This window comes from Periophthalmus magnuspinnatus, chromosome 3, assembly GCF_009829125.3.
Source record: "Periophthalmus magnuspinnatus isolate fPerMag1 chromosome 3, fPerMag1.2.pri, whole genome shotgun sequence".
NCBI lineage: Eukaryota > Metazoa > Chordata > Actinopteri > Gobiiformes > Gobiidae > Periophthalmus > Periophthalmus magnuspinnatus.
In genome coordinates this window covers 35,542,124-35,563,164 of record NC_047128.1, presented here as the reverse complement: position 1 = coordinate 35,563,164, position 21,041 = coordinate 35,542,124, and the positions used below count along the sequence as shown (strand labels likewise).

Here is a 21,041-nt window from a genome sequence, read left to right as displayed (position 1 = left end):
GACTCGTGCAGGCCATGGTGGAGGGGTCTTTGAGCGCTCGGTAGAAGCTCTTGTCGCAGTGGCAGACGGTGGCGGCCTGATCGTGGCTGGAGCTGTGAGGAGGACACTTGGAGCATTTTGTGTTTCCCCCAAACGCCTTGAAGAATCCAGGTTTACAAGCTGCACACGAGAGAAAGGACAGAGGCGAGAGTTAATATTCTGCGTGAACGTGGGGCAAAAGTGGAGGCGCATGCAAGAAAAAAGCCACACGTTTTCTGGTTTCTACATTACTGGATTCATAATGTTGAACGGCAAAAACAAGAAAAGACAATTTGTGTCGCGTGTGGCTCTCAGGATTCTTAAAAATGTGACAAACCAAAGTAGTTTATTTTAAATCTTTTGTCTTATTTTATGTGTTCTGAGCATCCTAATTATCCACAGCAAATCCATGAAGAGTTTAGAAGCTAACAACTAGCCTGCTAATGCACTCTTCCTGATTACTTGACAATAAAATGCACTTCAGTCAGTTGCATAGAGACATATTTGTTCCTTAAAATCTGCTTATAGAACCTGTAAATGTGTCGTGCGGCGGGACGGTGCAGGGTCTAACACACACACAGCTTCTCAAAGTGGGGTGTGCGCACTCTGGCTCCATTTAAGAAGTTATAAAAAGTCGTTTTCTAATTACCACCAGTTTAATTAAAAACTAACTCGCTCAATGCTCGACCTATAAAAAAGCCGTACTGCAATAGAAGCTCATCTTTTCATTTTTTACTGCTGCCACTTCATTGTTATTCAGGCAAAAGTTTCAATAACATTCCCCCAGAGTTGAGATGAAACTTGGGTTAAAAGAGAAAAAAGGAATAGACCCTGATGTGCAATACGAGATATCTGCAGGAAAACAGTGACGACCAGGGATTTATGCACAACTTTCCGCGAGAACTTCTCTGCAATTACGAATTAAACGCAAATGTATAGATACGATAAGACAGAAAACGATAAAAACAAACAGGTCATCACAGAAAAAACACTAAATAACTACAGTATCTTAAAGCGTCTGCCCTGTACACAGTTTTCCTCCATGTATTTCACCAAAAAAATGTCTTCTCCCACAACAAATATGTGTAAAAGCAGCTCTTGAGGTCAAACTAAGACAACCAGGACGTGCACGGTTAGCATTCTAGTTAGTTTTACCACTCTGCTCTCTGAAAAAAGTTGTGAAAAGTTCTTTTAAACAACGCTCTGGTTTCATAAATGAGGAATAACTTCACTGTTTAACTGTTTTTCACATGTTTAAAACGAGAAAAATCAGATACAAAGCGACGTCGTTCTATTACTATTTATTAGAAAAAAATATCATTTGTTTGTGTTTTTAATAACTTCATTTTAGTCTCTATAAAATGCCTTTAATATCGGGGAGAACTTTGCATATTTTCATATTTTTCTGTTATCTCAATGTAATAGATTTTCTATTAACCTGGTTTCACCTAACCTCATATTGCATTCCTGCCTCTTCCTCCAAACCTCTTCTTTTCTTATCTTTCTTATTACGGAGACACATCATTTTCACCTTTTCTTTATTATTTTTATTTTTTTTCATTTGTGGTTCCCAATATTCGTGCAACGTTTCTTTTTCTGCTCGTCTTTTATCAGGAAAAAAACAACACAGCTGATCATTTTATTTCCATATGGCTCATGCAGCAGTGAAAAAGTTAAGGTGGAAGAAAGTGAAATGAAAAATAACTGCACTATTATTATTATTATCATCATTATTATTATTATTATTATTATTATTATTATTATTATTATTATTATTATTATTATTATTATTATTATCATTATTATTATTATTATTATTATTATTATTATTGTTGATATTATTATTATTATTATTATTATTATTATTATTATCTATTTTTGTATTTTTTTAATTATTATTTTAAACATTATTGAACTAAGTTGTGGTAATGCAAACGTCTGATAAACATGCTAATTAGAGAAGAGTCATCGTTCTGGTGATATGTTAATTTTGACATTTTGTGAAATGTCACTATGAGCTCGTCTTTCTTAATAATGATGTTCCAGTTATTCATTTGATTGTGGATGTGGAGGAGTTATTGAATGAAAACTGACGAAGGAGATACAGAGATTCCCCTTTGCAAGATTTATCCTGGAGTAAAGTCAAAATGAAGTTACATAGTGCACCTTTAATCTGCTGAAGTAATCTAAAAAGTCGACCCCCGACGAAGCAACAAATCAAGAAAATGACCAAAAATGAAGCACATCTCTGTCACATCCCCACAGTTTTCATTTACACACGTGGACAAAACTGTTGGTCCCTTCGGTGAATGAAAGAAAAACTCACAATAGTCACAGAAATAACTTGAATCTGACAAAAGTAATAATAAATAAAAATTCGATGAAATTTAATCAGTGAAAGTCAGACATTGCGTTTCAACCGGGCTTCAACAGAATTATTAAAAAAATAATAATGAACTCATGAAACAGGCCTGGACAAAAATGATGGTTCTCCTAGAAAAGACTGAAAATAATGTGACGTGTTAATCCAACGTGTGTCACTATTTACCATCACAGGTGTCTACACTCTTGTGATCAGTCCGTGGGTTTATGTACAGAGCTGCAGGTCGTCACTGTGCTGTTTGTAACATGTACCTCACTCAACATGGACCACAGGAGCCACAGGAAACAGTTGTCTCAGGAGATTAGAAAGAAAATTAAAGACATGTTAAAGGTAAAGGCTATAAAACCATCTCCAAGCAGCTTGATGTTCCTGTGACTACAGTTGAACATGTTACTCAGAAATGTAAGACCCATGGGACTGTACACGACCTCCCTGGACGTGGCCACAGGAGGAAAACCGACAAATCAAAGAGACGGATAATTCGAATGGAAACAAAAGAGCCCAGAAAGAACTTCTAAAGAGATCAAAGGTGAACTTCAAGCTCAGGGAACATCAGTGTCAGATCACACTATCCATCATTGTTTGAGTCAAAGTCGACTTAATGGAGACGACCAAAGAGGACGCCATTGAAAACAAATCATAAAAAAGACAGATTTGAATTTGCCAAACTACATGTTGACAAGACACAAAGCTTCTGGGAGAACGGACTATGGACAGATGAGACAAAAATGGAACTTTTTGCCAAGAAAAATGAAGCACGTCAAGAAAAGACACTGTCCCGACTGAAACATGGAGGAGGCTCTGTGATGTTCTGGGGCTTTGCTGCGTCTGGCACAGGGTTTTGAATCTGAGCAGGGACAATGAAATCTCAAGACTATCAAGGGATTCTAGAGAGAAATGTGCCAGTGTCAGAAAGTTTGGTCTCAGTCGCAGGACAATGACCCAAAACACACAGATAAAAACACCCAAGAGGCTCAGAGGAAACACTGGACTGTTCTAAAGTCGCCTCTATGGGCCGGGAACTAAATCCTATTGAGCATCTTTGGAAGGAGCTGAAACATGCCGTCTGGAAAAGTCACCCTTCAAACATGAGACAACTGGAGCAGTTTGATCATGAGGAGTGGGACAAAATACCTGCTGAGAGGTGCAGAAGTCTCAATGACAGTTACAGGAATCGTTTGACTGCAGTGATTACCTCAAAAGGTTGTGCAACAAAATATTAAGTTAAGGGAACCATCATTTTTGTCCAGGCCTGTTACAGTTTATTTATTTTTTATTCTGTTGAAGCCTGGTTGAAAAGCAATGTCTGACTTTCACTGGTTAAATTTCATAGAATTTTTATTTGTTATTACTTTTTTCAAATTCAAGTTATTTCTGTGACTATTTTCTTTCATTAACTGATGGATACCAACAATTTTGTCCATGTGTGTGTCGTCTTGAGTCTCGGTCTTCACGTGTGTCGTCTTGAGTCTCGGCCTTCACGTGTGTCGTCTCGGTCTTCACGTGTGTCGTCTCGGTCTTCACGTGTGTCGTCTTGAGTCTCGGTCTTCACTTGTGTCATCTCGGTCTTCACGTGTGTCGTCTCGAGTCTCGGTCTTCACGTGTGTCGTCTCGAGTCTCGGTCTTCACTTGTGTCATCTCGGTCTTCACGTGTGTCGTCTCGAGTCTCGGTCTTCACGTGTGTCGTCTCGAGTCTCGGTCTTCACTTGTGTCATCTCGGTCTTCACGTGTGTCGTCTCGGTCTTCACGTGTGTCGTCTCGGTCTTCACGTGTGTCGTCTTGAGTCCCACAGTCTTCACGTGTGTCGTCTCGGTCTTCACGTGTGTCGTCTTGAGTCCCACAGTCTTCACGTGTGTCGTCTCGGTCTTCACGTGTGTCGTCTTGAGTCCCACAGTCTTCACGTGTGTCGTCTCGGTCTTCACGTGTGTCATCTCGAGTCTCGGTCTTCACGTGTGTCGTCTTGAGTCTCGGGTCTCGGTCTTCACGTGTGTCGTCTTGAGTCCCACAGTCTTCACGTGTGTCGTCTCGGTCTTCACGTGTGTCGTCTTGAGTCCCACAGTCTTCACGTGTGTCGTCTCGGTCTTCACGTGTGTCGTCTTGAGTCTCGGGTCTCGGTCTTCACGTGTGTCGTCTCGGTCTTCACGTGTGTCGTCTCGGGTCTCGGTCTTCACGTGTGTCGTCTCGGTCTTCACGTGTGTCGTCTGGAGTCTCGGTCTTCACGTGTGTCGTCTCGAGTCTCTATAGGACCTGGTGTGTAAATATTCATATTTACAGCGTCGTCCCTGAGGCGCTGTGGCCATTACTGTAGTTTACCTCGGGGTTTGGCTTATCCAGATCCAGATTTGAGAACACGACACAACACTGATTCACACAACTCTGCAGTTAACCTTTTTTATAATTTTGGATGTATTTTGAACATTTTGCTTCAACAGGCGGAGGGTAAATGGGGTAAACAAAACAGAGATGTTACACCTTCCAGACATTTAATATTTTAATTGGCTTTATTATTGTGGAAGAATCAAGCAATTCCCCACATGCGAAATGATCTGCAGTTCAGCAAATGTCACCAATTTACAAAGGCTTCAGGGTCAAGACTCTTGAAGACGCCGGAAAAATCATGTATTTTTCTTTAACAGACAAAGTAGAAGGAGTAACTTTAAATTTAATGAGTTTGTTCAGTTAAACATCTTAATTATGTCTTATTTTACCTGTGACTGTTTGGACTCATAGTGTTTCAAAATAAAACAACCTGCACATACTTTTATTTAAGGCAGATCTATTATACAAAATGGACTTTTCAGAGCGTTCAACCATGTCATAGTTATTTCCATCAACGTTTACTCACCTGAAGTCGTTTTTGGATTAGTGTTAGAGAGAGTCGTGCAGGTTTGAGCAACATTTAATCACTTATTTTCAAGATGCCATTTTGCAGATCAGGCACCGTTTTCACTGCCACCTGGACACACCCATTGCCCTTACTGCCCTGTACTCACATTGTTCTCCAAGTTTATTTTCTTAATCAGAAATACACGCAGGATTTGACAGTGTTGCATCGTCATTTTGATGCCAATGAAAAAAATTTGCTGCTCGCTAGTGTAATCTGCAGCTACCCATAGGAGGCGCTGTCATTTTAGATGAATATTATGATTTAAAATGTTCAAATTCTAACAAAATAATCCACGGGTGTCGGAGATTATAGCGCTAGAGCGGACACAAGTGCATTAATCTGTCCAGGGACTGTGGGTGGAAACTTCTTCACTAAAACCTGTCACATTTTAAGGTAATTTGTGTTTTTTTGTCCCTGATCAAATAAATACTTTCAAAGTCAAAGAAACCACAAACAAACACTTTCATTTTACGAGTTTGAGACTGGCACAATGTGTTCAAAGTTAAAAACAAGAATAATACAGTGAATTATACTGAAATTAAATGACAAACACAAAAAACCCTATAGCCAAAACACGGCCTGAGTATAACATCTAATGAAAGAGTGATTTGTCACGGAGATTTGTCACGGAGCCTCATTTGCAGACACCTCCTTCATTGAGATATCACTGACTCTGCAGAGCTCCTGCCAACGGCAACAAACGCACACATTCATTTAAGTCTCCAGATGCTCCGTGCAATAAGCAGCACAGATCTGCACCAGAGAAGCTATTACAAAAGTATCTCCATCCAAAGTGTCTGAAAGCACCAACAAGTGATACACAAGTCCACATCCAATCTGCAGTGTGTCAGCTGTGCCACTTTTCATATTCACGCAAAAATATTCAAAGCATCAAATGTGTTTTCAAGCCAAAGCAATACAAAGTTTCATTTAGTATTTTAGAAGAGGAAGTTTATAACACAAAATAGTACGAAACGGCGATACAACCACAACAAGCAACACGTTTGCACAAAACTGAGAAACGCTGTGGCTAAAGGGGAAAAAAGAGTGTAAAAGAAGAAAGATGAGGATTGTGTGAGTGAAAACAGAGGATACAAGGAAGGGCATCTGTGACGATTGGTAATTAGCCTCATTGTACTTGTCGAATGTGGCGTAATCCCAACCCTCATCCAAATGACGATGGTAAACTACTCGGAATTCTCTAAAAAACCAAATATCCAAGGAGAAAATATTGATATATAAACTACACAGATGTACAAACACTTCATCCAATTATTGACTGACAGGAGAAAAACATAAAGTCTCCAGCATCTCCATAATGTTTGCATTTTAATCGTCACGTTGTCTTTAAGGTTTTGATTGTTCACTTTTACGTGAGGTTTTCAGAGACAGATGGAGCTCGACAGTGTGTTTACTGAGGTCCTGTGCTTTGATATGCAGATGTGACGTTCACACAGAATGACTGATGCTCGCGTTTAGCTCAGCGTTAACAGGCTTTTGACATATTGACACATTCCTACGAAGTTAAAATAAAGTTCTTGTCTCCAAAACAATTCGGTGTTGGGGAAAATAACAGTTCTGAGATGTGAAAAAACACCAGGGTCAAATGAAATGTTTTAGTTGAGTATCCAAACCTTCAGCTTCACTTTTACGTGATTTATAAGAGGTTTTTTTTAGATGTGTGTATGTTATTAATATTATAATGGAGTTTTATTGCCTTATTGTCACTTGATAATCAAAATACGACTTTACTTCAAACAACTGCACTTAAATTTTGTGTAGAATCCTTTCTTTTTTGGGCGTCATGGCTCTACAGTATTTCTTTTACTAGTTTCACCATTGTCTGGCTGTGCTGCTTATTACTTCAGCTGAAAACACTAGGAGCAACATAAATATTTGAACAATTTTGCTTTAATCCAAACGCAGGCCAATGTACTTTGCGTCTCGGTTCCAAGCCAAGATAAATGAAGAGGGTTACATCAGGAGCAGCGCCTTCCAAATCAATATGCAATCATAGGAGGCAGGATGCGGCACCCCCAGAAGAGTAAACCCCATTTGAAAGATCTGACTACGTTGCTTAAAGCACTTGTTGCAAAGTGCGGCTTCCATTTTGCGATGTTGCTTCAGTTCAAATAAAACCGTGCTCAGTGACATCTCTATTTGCCTCCCACTCGACGCTGCGGCTTCTTTTTAAATACATGCGGGTGACGAAAATGAACAAAAAGCATGATGACTCTGTGATGTTGCTTATCTAGGTCATGATATAACGCCGCTCGCTCCGCCGCTTTAACCCTCGCGCGGCTGGCGCTGGATGAGAGAGAGAGAGAGAGAGAGAGATGGGGTGATAGACGCTGGATTGAGCCATCACACTCGTCTGGCTCAGCGCTACGGCTCTGGAAAAGTGTGTGGTTTGATAAGAGCGACGCCAGAGAGGAGAGATGGACATGAAAATATTAGGGAGTGTTGGGGTTTTCCTTCTCTCTCTTCCTCTTTCTCATCTATCTACATCTCTCTTTCCATTCTTTTCCTCTCTGTCGCTCTTAATCCCTCCTTCTCTCTCTTTCTTCCCTTCCCTCCCTCTCCTTCGCCTCTTATTTCCAAATTGTCCCCATCTCTTTGTCTCTTTCTCTCTCCCTCTGTCTTTTCTCCCCCCACCTCATTCCCCTCATTCCCCATCTCTCTCCTTCTCCCCCTCTCTTTCTTTCTCTCTCTGTCTCTCTCTTTCCCCCTTTTTCTCTCCCTCTCTCACTCCCTTTCTCTCCGTGTCTCTCCTGATTCTTCCCTCTCTTTGTCTTGTTTTCTCTCTCGCTTTCTCCCCCTCCTGTTCTTCTCCCATTCCCCATTCTCCCCCCTCTCTCTCTGCTGTGCCTCGCTTATTCTCCCTCCTCCCTCTCGTTTCCCTCTCTGTCTCTCTCTTCCCCTCTCTCTCTTTCCTGTCTCTCTGTTGTGCCTCTTTCATTCCCCTTTCTCCCCCCCCCCTCTCGTTTCCCCCTCTAAGTCTCTCTTTCCCGTCTCGCTCTGCTGCGCCTCCCTCATTCTCTCCTCCTCCCTCTCGTTTCCTTCTCTCTTTCCCCTCCCCCTCAGTCTGTCTCTTTTCCCGTCTCTTTTTGCTGTGCCTCCCACTCGTTCCCCCCTCTCGTTTCCCCTCTCTGTCTCTCAGTCTCTCTTTCTGCTCTTCCTCTCTCATTCCCCATGCTGCCTCTCTCATCCCCTCCTCCTCTCGTCTCTCTCTGTCTCTCTTTCTGCTCTTCCTCTCTCGTTCCCCATGCTGCCTCTCTCATCCCCTCCTCCTCTTTCTGTCTCTCTCTGTCTCTCTCCTCTCTCTCGTTCCCCATGCTGCCTCTCTCATCCCCTCCTCCTCTCGTCTCTCTCTGTCTCTCTTTCTACTCTTCCTCTCTCATTCCCCATGCTGCCTCTCTCATCCCCTCCTCCTCTCGTCTCTCTGTCTCTCTCCTCTCTCTCGTTCCCCATGCTGCCTCTCTCATCCCCTCCTCCTCTTTCCGTCTCTCTCTGTCTCTCTCCTCTCTCGTTCCCCATGCTGCCTCTCTCATCCCCTCCTCCTCTTTCCGTCTCTCTCTGTCTCTCTCCTCTCTCGTTCCCCATGCTGCCTCTCTCATCCCCTCCTCCTCTCGTCTCTCTCTGTCTCTCTTTCTGCTCTTCCTCTCTCGTTCCCCATGCTGCCTCTCTCATCCCCTCCTCCTCTCGTCTCTCTGTCTCTCTCCTCTCTCTCGTTCCCCATGCTGCCTCTCTCATCCCCTCCTCCTCTCGTCTCTCTCTGTCTCTCTCCTCTCTCTCGTTCCCCATGCTGCCTTTCTCATCCCCTCCTCCTCTCGTCTCTCTCTCAGTCTCTTTCTGCTCTTCCTCTCTCGTTCCCCATGCTGCCTCTCTCATCCCCTCCTCCTCTCGTCTCTCTGTCTCTCTTTCTGCTCTTCCTCTCTCGTTCCCCATGCTGCCTCTCTCATCCCCTCCTCCTCTCGTCTCTCTGTCTCTCTTTCTGCTCTTCCTCTCTCGTTCCCCATGCTGCCTCTCTCATCCCCTCCTCCTCTTTCCGTCTCTCTCTGTCTCTCTCCTCTCTCGTTCCCCATGCTGCCTCTCTCATCCCCTCCTCCTCTTTCCGTCTCTCTCTGTCTCTCTCCTCTCTCGTTCCCCATGCTGCCTCTCTCATCCCCTCCTCCTCTTTCCGTCTCTCTCTGTCTCTCTCCTCTCTCTCGTTCCCCATGCTGCCTCTCTCATCCCCTCCTCCTCTTTCCGTCTCTCTCTGTCTCTCTCCTCTCTCTCGTTCCCCATGCTGCCTCTCTCATCCCCTCCTCCTCTTTCCGTCTCTCTCTGTCTCTCTCCTCTCTCTCGTTCCCCATGCTGCCTCTCTCATCCCCTCCTCCTCTCGTCTCTCTCTGTCTCTCTCCTCTCTCTCGTTCCCCATGCTGCCTTTCTCATCCCCTCCTCCTCTCGTCTCTCTCTCAGTCTCTTTCTGCTCTTCCTCTCTCGTTCCCCATGCTGCCTCTCTCATCCCCTCCTCCTCTCGTCTCTCTGTCTCTCTTTCTGCTCTTCCTCTCTCGTTCCCCATGCTGCCTCTCTCATCCCCTCCTCCTCTTTCCGTCTCTCTCTGTCTCTCTCCTCTCTCTCGTTCCCCATGCTGCCTCTCTTATCCCCTCCTCCTCTTTCCGTCTCTCTCTGTCTCTCTCCTCTCTCTCGTTCCCCATGCTGCCTCTCTCATCCCCTCCTCCTCTCGTCTCTCTCTGTCTCTCTCCTCTCTCTCGTTCCCCATGCTGCCTCTCTCACCTCCCCCTCCTCTCGTCTCTCTGTCTCTCTTTCTGCTCTTCCTCTCTCGTTCCCCATGCTGCCTCTCTCACCTCCCCCTCCTCTCGTCTCTCTCTCAGTCTCTTTCTGCTCTTCCTCTCTCGTTCCCCATGCTGCCTCTCTCATCCCCTCCTCCTCTCGTCTCTCTGTCTCTCTCCTCTCTCTCGTTCCCCATGCTGCCTCTCTCATCCCCTCCTCCTCTCGTCTCTCTCTGTCTCTCTCCTCTCTCGTTCCCCATGCTGCCTCTCTCATCCCCTCCTCCTCTCGTCTCTCTCTGTCTCTCTTTCTGCTCTTCCTCTCTCGTTCCCCATGCTGCCTCTCTCATCCCCTCCTCCTCTCGTCTCTCTGTCTCTCTCCTCTCTCGTTCCCCATGCTGCCTCTCTCACCTCCCCCTCCTCTCGTCTCTCTCTCAGTCTCTTTCTGCTCTTCCTCTCTCGTTCCCCATGCTGCCTCTCTCATCCCCTCCTCCTCTTTCCGTCTCTCTCTGTCTCTCTCCTCTCTCTCGTTCCCCATGCTGCCTCTCTCATCCCCTCCTCCTCTCGTCTCTCTGTCTCTCTCCTCTCTCTCGTTCCCCATGCTGCCTCTCTCATCCCCTCCTCCTCTCGTCTCTCTCTGTCTCTCTCCTCTCTCTCGTTCCCCATGCTGCCTCTCTCATCCCCTCCTCCTCTCGTCTCTCTGTCTCTCTTTCTGCTCTTCCTCTCTCGTTCCCCATGCTGCCTCTCTCACCTCCCCCTCCTCTCGTCTCTCTCTCAGTCTCTTTCTGCTCTTCCTCTCTCGTTCCCCATGCTGCCTCTCTCATCCCCTCCTCCTCTCGTCTCTCTGTCTCTCTTTCTGCTCTTCCTCTCTCGTTCCCCATGCTGCCTCTCTCACCTCCCCCTCCTCTCGTCTCTCTCTCAGTCTCTTTCTGCTCTTCCTCTCTCGTTCCCCATGCTGCCTCTCTCATCCCCTCCTCCTCTCGTCTCTCTGTCTCTCTTTCTGCTCTTCCTCTCTCGTTCCCCATGCTGCCTCTCTCATCCCCTCCTCCTCTCGTCTCTCTGTCTCTCTCCTCTCTCGTTCCCCATGCTGCCTCTCTCACCTCCCCCTCCTCTCGTCTCTCTCTCAGTCTCTTTCTGCTCTTCCTCTCTCGTTCCCCATGCTGCCTCTCTCATCCCCTCCTCCTCTCGTCTCTCTGTCTCTCTTTCTGCTCTTCCTCTCTCGTTCCCCATGCTGCCTCTCTCATCCCCTCCTCCTCTCGTCTCTCTCTGTCTCTCTCCTCTCTCTCGTTCCCCATGCTGCCTCTCTCATCCCCTCCTCCTCTCGTCTCTCTGTCTCTCTCCTCTCTCTCGTTCCCCATGCTGCCTCTCTCATCCCCTCCTCCTCTCGTCTCTCTGTCTCTCTCCTCTCTCTCGTTCCCCATGCTGCCTCTCTCATCCCCTCCTCCTCTCGTCTCTCTCTGTCTCTCTCCTCTCTCGTTCCCCATGCTGCCTCTCTCATCCCCTCCTCCTCTCGTCTCTCTGTCTCTCTCCTCTCTCTCGTTCCCCATGCTGCCTCTCTCACCTCCCCCTCCTCTCGTCTCTCTCTGTCTCTCTTTCTGCTCTTCCTCTCTCGTTCCCCATGCTGCCTCTCTCAGACGGCTTTGATCACACTCTCCTTTGAAGCAGTGTTCCAAAATGAAAACGAGGAGAAAGCAGAAGTCATCCAAAGTTCAAACCCAAACTTACTGCAGCTCCATCATGAGCTGCATAAGCCCGAGTCAGACCTATGGAAAATATCGATTAAAACTTGAATTCATGTCGTAAATCATTTATTACACTGCCATGACGTGTTGCCCTGTTGATGGAAGCTTTTCTAACCCGCAGTAAATGAGATCAAATCACCTTTGGAGGATTACGCTGAAAGAACATCTTGACATTTCTGAACTCAACAGAGACAGCGGGAAAAGTGCTATCTGTGTTTTTTCCGTTCATATAAACTGCTGCGGCTGAGCGAGGGTTATTGCGATATTAAAAAAAAACTGTTTTCGTTTTGTTCTCTCAATATTTAAACTACACATTTCGTGCTTGAGCGTGCTCTGTAGACACATGTGGATCGTCAGAATATTCATCTGAAACCACTTAATAAAACAAATCCGACGACTTCCGTGTTAGAAAACTGTGGCGTCCAACGGGAGCCGACATCGCCGTAAACATCATCGCAACGAAGAGTCGACTCCTCCGATAGATTTCTGCGCATCACACGAGCGAGAAGTGTTTGTTTTTTCATTCGAGATGCTGCCAAATCCTACAAGTATCACCGATTAAGAAAATAAAACGTAGAACGAGGTAAGTAGAGCAGTGGTCGTGCGCAGGTAGAGATGAAAACAGGAGTTGGCAATATGGCGTTTGGAAAATTAGTGATTAAAGATTGCTGAAACATGCACGAATCACTCCAAAAAACAACTTGGAGAGGAGAAATGAGAAGGGGAAATAACTTTAAACTCGGTTAAAAGCTCTGGAAAGTCAATTTTGGTTTGAATATGCTTGAAGTTGCCTGAAAAAAACAACTAATTAACAAACTTGTAACTGACAGAACTGCTCGCCAAACGTACAGTCGGAAGCGTCAAACTATTTTATGAAACTTTGATTAATCTCTGCGTGTAAATCATACGAGCACGTGCAAAAAAACAATGTTGCGGATCTGATTTCTTTTGCAGCGCGGTGAGTGATCAATCTTAGTTAATTGTGTGTGAATCTATCTCCGGGGAAACTGGCTGTATTACCAGTTACAAATTGCAAGTTTTCGTCGTTCTAAATGCCAATGTAACAATTTAACTGAAATGTTTTCTGCACTGAGCAACTGTTTCTAATGGGCAAGACGTGACAACACAAACCTGCACCGACACACACTGGTTATGATGACACACCAGCAGAAAAATGAGAAAAATACAGAGCGTCGAGCAGTGGATGGAAGCAACACTGGGATACTAGAGTTCAAAGGTGAATGTGAGTCTCTAAAGCAAAACAGTTCCACAAAAAAAAAAACATCATTCGACCTTTTACTGACCCCTGGTGGCTGAAGCTTCTACGTTTAACATTATCTCACGATCTTTTTAATATAACTAGTTTTACTGCCATAATTTTGATTTATATTTTATTTAAATAATGTTAATGTCAATAATATGTTATATGGTATTTTAGTGTTTTATTTTGGTAGTGAGGTAAGAACTGTTGCTTTTTGTTTGGTTCCGCTCGACCGCTGAAAGGGACGCACGCCTGGTTTTTACCTGAAAAGTGTGGCGTGTTTGCAAGATATATTAAAGTTACGCAAAGTTAATCAAAGTAAAGCTCATTCTACCTCCTAAATTTGGGTCAGCCAGCGAGGTATGTGTTTGTAGTTTCATGTTTTATTTTTATGTCTTTAATTATTATATTTGTAATTGTAATTTATGTAAATGATTTAGTTCGACGGTGGTTCGGTGGTTCGGTGGTTTGGTGGTTTGACAGCATTGTTGTCATCTACAATCAAGTTTGGCCTTGTATCAATTAAAGATTCATCCAGCCATCAGTAAAAGAACTCTTTATTGACACGAGGAGGTGGCGTGATAACTCAGTCACGACATCGACAAACAAGACGGTGAACAAGGACATAAGAATAAAAACAAGGGAAAACGCAGAGTTAAATAAGTCCGATAGAACAATATGGGGCTAATTGCTAGGCTTCGTCGTCAAGGCAATTAAAGTAAATAATTGGTGCAGGGAAGTCACTTTCTTAACGCTGCAATAGTTTATCATATGAGACGTTTTTCTTGGTTGAGTGAATACGCCACTGAGTTCTTGATCTTCTGAGTCATAACACAAAGAATTGTAAGTCAGTGTCATGTTTGCAGTTCAGAGCCGGTGCGTTTCTCCAGCTGTCTTTGGAGCTTTAAAGGATGCACTTGTGCGAGTCAACACACGACACTAGACCGTCCGGGCAGCACTTTCCTCAGGTGTTAACTGGGTCAGCGCTGTGTGACTTAGTGACCCGTTCAATGGAGAGACCGCCGCCATCCCATTGACACTGTTGCATCAACTGTAAAAGAAATCCAAGCAACTACAGAGCGAGAAAGTGGTGCCAGGCGGAGGAGATGTAGGGCGTTTGTGGGCACAGAGCTGCTCGCACATCAGTAATGCCTCCTGACAGGCTTCTCTGTTGTTCAACCACAAAGTTCAGATGATGGAAAAAGCCAAAGAGAATAGATAAATAAAAGAGACTGAGGAAAAAAATAATAATTGTGACCGGTGCATCGAGTACTGCTATTGTGTATTTGCAATATCTGTTAAAGTGTCATTCTGTTCAGAGTGCACATAAACAACTCAAGAGGCAGAGAGAGAAGACTGGAGACGCGAGGATAATCTGGAACTCGTCGTTTTGTTGTTTATAGAAGTACAGCAGGTACAGCAAGATTTTTCTTTGAGAACAGTTCTATTATCCGAGTAATTGCAGACTTTGCAATTGGATAATTGCGTCAAACTTGCAATTTCTATTTGATTGCAGTTATGTAAACTGAAAAATGTCGCCCGGACGAGAAATGAAGGTATTATTACAGTCTGCCCTACATATCATCTTTGCTAATGACTTGTGCTAGTATTAGCTGTAACCACATCACCACTGGAGAACATGTATTTCACCCCAAAGAACTGAGTCTGCTAATTCTACACAGTGTAGTCCGTAACACTGGCTGAACTAGCATTGTAATCAGGCACTGTGGCTTGATTTAGCACCTGCTTTAATTACCTGAATATGTCTGAGGCTTAGCAAATGGAAAAAGAAAAGGTTGGAGGACTTTTCACAAAGACGAGACACAAGCTAAATTAGCAGCGAAACTAACAAATGAAGGCAATTAGCAGCTAGCCCCCAGTCTGCCGGCACGGTCTAATAGAGAAACCAGGCCAAAGACTATTCACAGGCTCAACAGTTGCTTTAAACTTTTTCTTAATCCATTGCGCTGACAATGGGCCATATTTAGTAATGCTGATGCGACTAATTACAAAGAAAGCGTCGCACAAAAGCCATATGTGGTGTACATTTACATAAAAACAGCCTCATAAAGAGATTTTAGTTTTGTATAAAGTTGTTGATAGAGAAATGAAAGACCAGAGTAAGTATTAAAATAAAATAAATAAACTGAAATATTCAAAGTAAAAACATGCTGCAGCTGGATTATGTACGTTCAATATTAGTCACTCAAGGCTAAATGCAACAGTCCAGTACACTGTGTTTTCATTCATTTGTGAAAGAACAGTTAAAATGTTGACTGTAGACGATTAAAACTAACTCTTATTTAAAAAAAAACAACAGATTGATTTAGTAAAAGCTGCATTATATGTTGCTCAGAAAGTGTTTTTATTTCCTTCTTTTTATTACCGCTGTCTGTTTTTGATGTGAGACCACAGGTAACAGACATAAAGTGTATGAATACGACGGCGTAAATGTGTTTTTTATAAATATGCACAGACCATACAATGTGTAGTGAGGTTTTTGTTCAGGGAAAAGAGGAGAGAGCACATGAAGACAATGCAGCGTCCCTGTTTAAAAGAGTGAATGAAAGACTTTACAGATGAATGAGGGAGGCCCTTAGAGAGTCACAATCCTTCTCCACTTCTCTTTTATCCTATTGTCTCTGTTTGTTTCCGTTTGTATTTGCCTCAGAGCTCTCACACTGTCGCTAAATGAATATGTTTGGACTTTTAATGCAGCGACAGAAAATGGACAAATAAAAAATACACTAAAGTAAAAGGAACAAAATATTTCACACACATTTTAAGAACTACTAACAAACCAAACTGGAGTGATTTTTGGTCATGTTTTTATGAATTTTATTACAGTTTGTTCAAAATCAGGACTTGAACTCGACACTTTACGCAGGATGTTTCTATAAATCTGCTAAAAAAAGACGCTTCAGTCATTGCAGCGGGTCAAACCATAAGGAAAAGCACTTTAAAGTTACGTTAAAATGTAGTGGGGGAAAGTACAGATACCTGGTCAAATGTTACTATACTTTTTATGTGTTATACTTTTGTACTTTATTACTTTCCACCAGTTTTAAGCCAAAGCCAAAGGAAAACAAACTGAAGTAACACAAACAAGCGCTTTAAAAACTGCTCTAGTTGTATCCAGTGTTCTGCTAAATCCTAGTCTGCTTTCTAAAATATTATGACTAAAGTTATTAATTAGCCCTATCTCGCAATGGTGGTACTGCTGTTAGATTTAGGTCATTCTGTTTTAGGGATGGTGCAGCCAATGACCTGCCTCCTGCTGTGATTTTTGAGCTGATTTCACGTTCTTTGTGATTCAGACTTGGAGCAGTAAATAGAGTTTAAACTTACAGTGACAAAGAGAAAACTACAGTAACTTGTCTCTGCTTTTGTGGAATCTTGGTATTTTAACTTTAAAATATTAGTTTGGATGAAACATGTGCACAGTCCAAACTCGTAACAGCATTCAGGATTCTACTGGTTAAACTACGTGGCAAAATGTTATTATTTAACTGTATTTGATGTAACCAATAAAACAATAAATACATTTGGAGATAATGCAGCTGTGCAGAACTTTATTTTGCTTCAAACTTTAAAATATTTGTAGTAGGACGTTTAGAGGAGGTGTGTAGTAGGACATTTAGAGGAGGGTCATAGTAGGACATTTAGAGGAAGCATGTACTGTAGTAGGACGTTTAGAGGGGGCATGTAGTAGGACGTTTAGAGGAGGAATGTTGTAGGATGTTTAGAGGAGGAATGTATTGTAGTAGGACGTTTAGAGGAGGCATGTTGTAGGATGTTTAGAGGAGGAATGTATTGTAGTAGGACGTTTAGAGGAGGCATGTAGTAGGACGTTTAGACGAGGCATGTAGTAGGACGTTTAGAGATTACTGGTGGACTGTCCCAGATTACCATAAGAAGTACTTTATGCTGCAAATTGAATAAATCTATGTTTATAAACCCCAAATCAAACCTTTAATGTGTCAAAATGATGTTCTAATCCTGAATGAAGGTCTGGAGGCTCAGTCAAACCTTTGTTAAATGAACCACAATGACATTTAAGCCTTTGGTCATCTGTGAGTTAATATACGGCGCTGGATGAAAACTGTTTTAGAGACACCTGGATTAACAAATTATTTCCTTGTTGAACTGTCACCATAAACTCAAATTCTTACAGATTTACTTCACTAATAAACAAGCCTAACACTCACCCTGGCAGTGTCCGTCCGTCTCCTCGTGGCCGATGCTGCAGACACAGCGACCCAGCGGGACCAGCCAGTCGCCGTCGGCGCCGCAGTACAGTTTGGGAGTGTCGCGCTCTTCTGCATTCTCCACACACGCCCCTCTCACCTCCACCAGAGACGACGAGTCCATGTGCGGCACCGTGTCCGGAAACGCCGCCAGGTTTCTCATGGTGGAGGGGCAGCGCTTGTAGAACACCTGGAATGTAAGAGCGACGACTGAACAGCGATGTGAGGAAAAAATTCCATGGTACTAACTAAATACTGGCACTTTCTGTAGTACTTACTGCTGTTTGTACTGGTAATTACTGGTACTTTCCGTGGTACTTACTACTGTTTGTACTGGTAAGTATTGAAGTAGTTACCAGTGCGACCGGACTGTATTTTAAAGCGAGACATTATGGTAGTTGTTCTAGTCATGTGATTTAAGTTTTTTAAAGTGCACATTTGAGGAAACACTCACTGGGATATGAAGAGACAAACTACCACAAGAACCCCACGTATTTGTCTGTTTATAGAGGTTGAAATTACAACTTTATGAATCAAATAATACAGATTACTTTAGTGCGAGCAGGAGGTATTATGTTGTGTTTCTAACTGTGGTCGTTCAAACTTGTAGTAAGTGTGAAATCATTTGAGAATCACAGTTCAAGAGTTTACCACGTCGTACCTTGACAGACACCAGAGCTATACACGCTCCCACATCCTGAAAAGCCAAGTAGAATCCTTTTCTTGTGATGGGCCCGACCTCGCGGACTTCAGTGTTCAGGCGGAGAACTCTGTCTCCAAGATCAGTCTGTGTGAAGCTCTCATCCGCCGCGATCGTGTCCACCTGTAAAACAACATTCTGTATTTTTTTACGGCATCATGATCACAGTCAGAAGGGCCAAAAGACGTTTTGTTTTCATGTATTATTCACCAAATCAAACAGATATTCTACACACATCTGTCCAATTAATTTTGAAAAGTAGGTTTGAAAAATGTTGTCAAGAACCATCCCCATGGCCATGTTTAATCAATGTTTATGATTTATTTGTTTACTTTGTATTTATCAGAGCCGGTAGTGCACCATGGGAAAATCAAACAGAAAGCTTTACAGAAATATTCCACCTGTGAAAGTTAAAGGTTCATTATGTTTGCCTGGGATCCAGAGCACACACGTCTCCAATAAAACAAAAAAAACAACAAATATCACAGGATTTCTGCAGAATCAATGAGCGAAGCACAAAACCCTGTTAATCTGAGGAGAGAGAAATCAACTCAAGAACCAATCAGATCTTTTGTTTCACATGCGTCACTGAAATACATGATTCTGATTGGACCATCGTCGACGAGAAGCTCGACGGGGGGAGAGGTGATTGAGATCCTCTGAATAAAAAACATAAATATATAAAAAAATACAGAGAGATATCATTCTGGACATTGGACAGCTCTCCTGGTGAAAGATCTGCCATCTGCTTGTCTCCATGGAGATGTTATTGCATTGCCTGAAATGTTCCACAGTATGGCGTTAAAGTTGTCTATCTCCATGGAAACAGATGACACTAACATTTACAGGCATTTGGCCGCTCATCCAAGCCGCTTCTTCAGTTCTGGTCTGATTACTGCTGGACACTGTTTTCTTTCTTTCTTTCTTTATTATTTTTTATTTATTTTATTTTATTTTATTTTTTATTATTTTTTATTTTTTTTAAAGGTATTTTTTGGTCAAAAACATACAAACATGTTTAATACCACAGTGTGGAACATTCCAGGCAATGTCCATGGAGACGAGAAGGTAATAGAACCTCCATGAGAGAAATGAGTGAATGAATCTGAGGTTTGCCCGCAGGAGTCACACCAGGTATTAATTTCAAATGAGTGAGTATCTCTGACCTTGGCGTAGTCCGTGGGCCTGAAGCGCGTGGTGGAGGGCAGCGGCTCCTCAGACTGCAGGTAGAACAGGTTGAAGGTCTCTTTACATGTGCCAGACACCCAGGGAATGGAGTTACAATCTCTGAGAGTGAAACGCAGCTCCACATACACCTAAAGGAGAACAGGCACGGGCTTACAAGTGCAAATAAACATCGATTATTGCAACTAATGTCCATATTATTGATCTGTTGAGGAGCTGACCCTTTGTGCTGCCTGTCGTCTGATCCATCCCGACCGGAGCCAGTTGTTTTGATTGGGCTCCATCACATGACACACCTGGAACGTGTGGATTGGTCGATTCTGCTCATCCATTTCTGTGATAGCGTCCCACTGGAACATACGTATTTCAACATTAGCACGTTGGAAATTAGTGACAAATTCTACATAATATTTGGACAAAATGTTCTGTTTGTCATGTGCATATGTGTACATGTTATGTGTACATGTTATGTGCATATGTTATGTTCATACGTTATGTGTATATGTTATGTGTATTTGTTATGTGTATGTTATGTGTATATGTGATGTGTATATGTTATGCGTATATGTGATGCGTATATGTGATGCGTATATGTGATGCGTATATGTGACGCGTATATGTGACGCGTATATGTGACGCGTATATGTGACGCGTATATGTGACACGCATATGTGACACGCATATGTGACGCGCATATGTGATGTGTATGTGATGTGTATATGTGATGTGTATATGTGATGTGTATGTGATGTGTATATGTGATGTGTATATGTGATGTGTATGTGATGTGTATATGTGATGTGTATGTGATGTGTATATGTGATGTGTATATGTGATGTGTATGTGATGTGTATATGTGATGTGTATATGTGATGTGTATATGTTATGTTCATATGTTATGTTCATATGTTATGTGTATATGGTATGTTCATATGGTATGTGTATATGTGATGTGTATATGTTATGTTCATATGTTATGTGTATATGTGATGTGTATGTGTGATGTGTATGTTATGTGTATATGTGATGTGTATATGTGATGTGTATATGTGATGCGTATATGTGATGTGTATATGTGATGTGTATATGTGATGTGTATGTGTGATGTGTATATGTTATGTTCATATGTGATGTGTATATGTGATGTGTATATGTGATGCGTATATGTGATGTGTATATGTGATGTGTATATGTGATGTGTATGTGTGATGTGTATATGTGATGTTTGGTGCTTCATTTGTTCAGTTGTACTGATGCAGTAGAGCCTCTGCCTCTCAGCCATAATCCCAGGGGTGGATTCCTCATATTTACACCACCGAGTCCTTGGGCAAGACTTTCTCCAAATCATTCAGCCTCTATAGTAGCAAACAACTCAAGTAGAAGTGCAAAGTAGGGTCCACCCTGTAGTACCTGCTCGGTGTAATATATTATTTATAATTTGTAGCTAATGCTAATGTTTTCTGGTATCTGGTATTTATGGACCATCAAGTAAAGTAAAACTTAAATCATACTGCTTCAATAAAATGAAATGTGAAAATAAATCAATATTCTCACTCACAGAAGGAAGAGTAAAGCGTTTAAGAGTACTGTTACACTGTAAAATATAATACTCATGTGTCTGAAAACTACTTTGAATAAATGTACTTCAGTAAATGAGTAAGTATTACCCATCTCTGTTCATAATCCCAATGTCATTATTGTATTGAATGATTAAAAATATAATGTCAATCTAACCATAGGCCTGCCGCACTAATCAATTCAGAAGTGATTATAGACAATAGACAGAAAATATTGAAACTACTGACACAAGAACCTAAGAGCAGATTTAAACCACAAAAACTAAATT

The 21,041-nt window shown here is 42.5% G+C and overlaps 1 protein-coding gene across 2 annotated transcripts in view; it reads right to left on the bottom strand.

Annotated features, from left to right (window-relative positions):
- Nucleotides 1–21,041, bottom strand: part of epha6 (eph receptor A6) — an 83,899-nt gene that overhangs the window by 45,331 nt on the left and 17,527 nt on the right. For both annotated transcript variants that reach the window (XM_033988695.2, XM_055230595.1), the window contains exons 3-7: nt 19,417–19,545; nt 19,177–19,326; nt 17,972–18,133; nt 17,272–17,500; nt 4–159 (exon numbers count right to left, since the gene is read on the bottom strand). In XM_033988695.2, the coding sequence (XP_033844586.1) occupies nt 4–159; nt 17,272–17,500; nt 17,972–18,133; nt 19,177–19,326; nt 19,417–19,545 (826 nt within the window). The remainder of the gene's footprint in view (nt 1–3; nt 160–17,271; nt 17,501–17,971; nt 18,134–19,176; nt 19,327–19,416; nt 19,546–21,041) is intronic.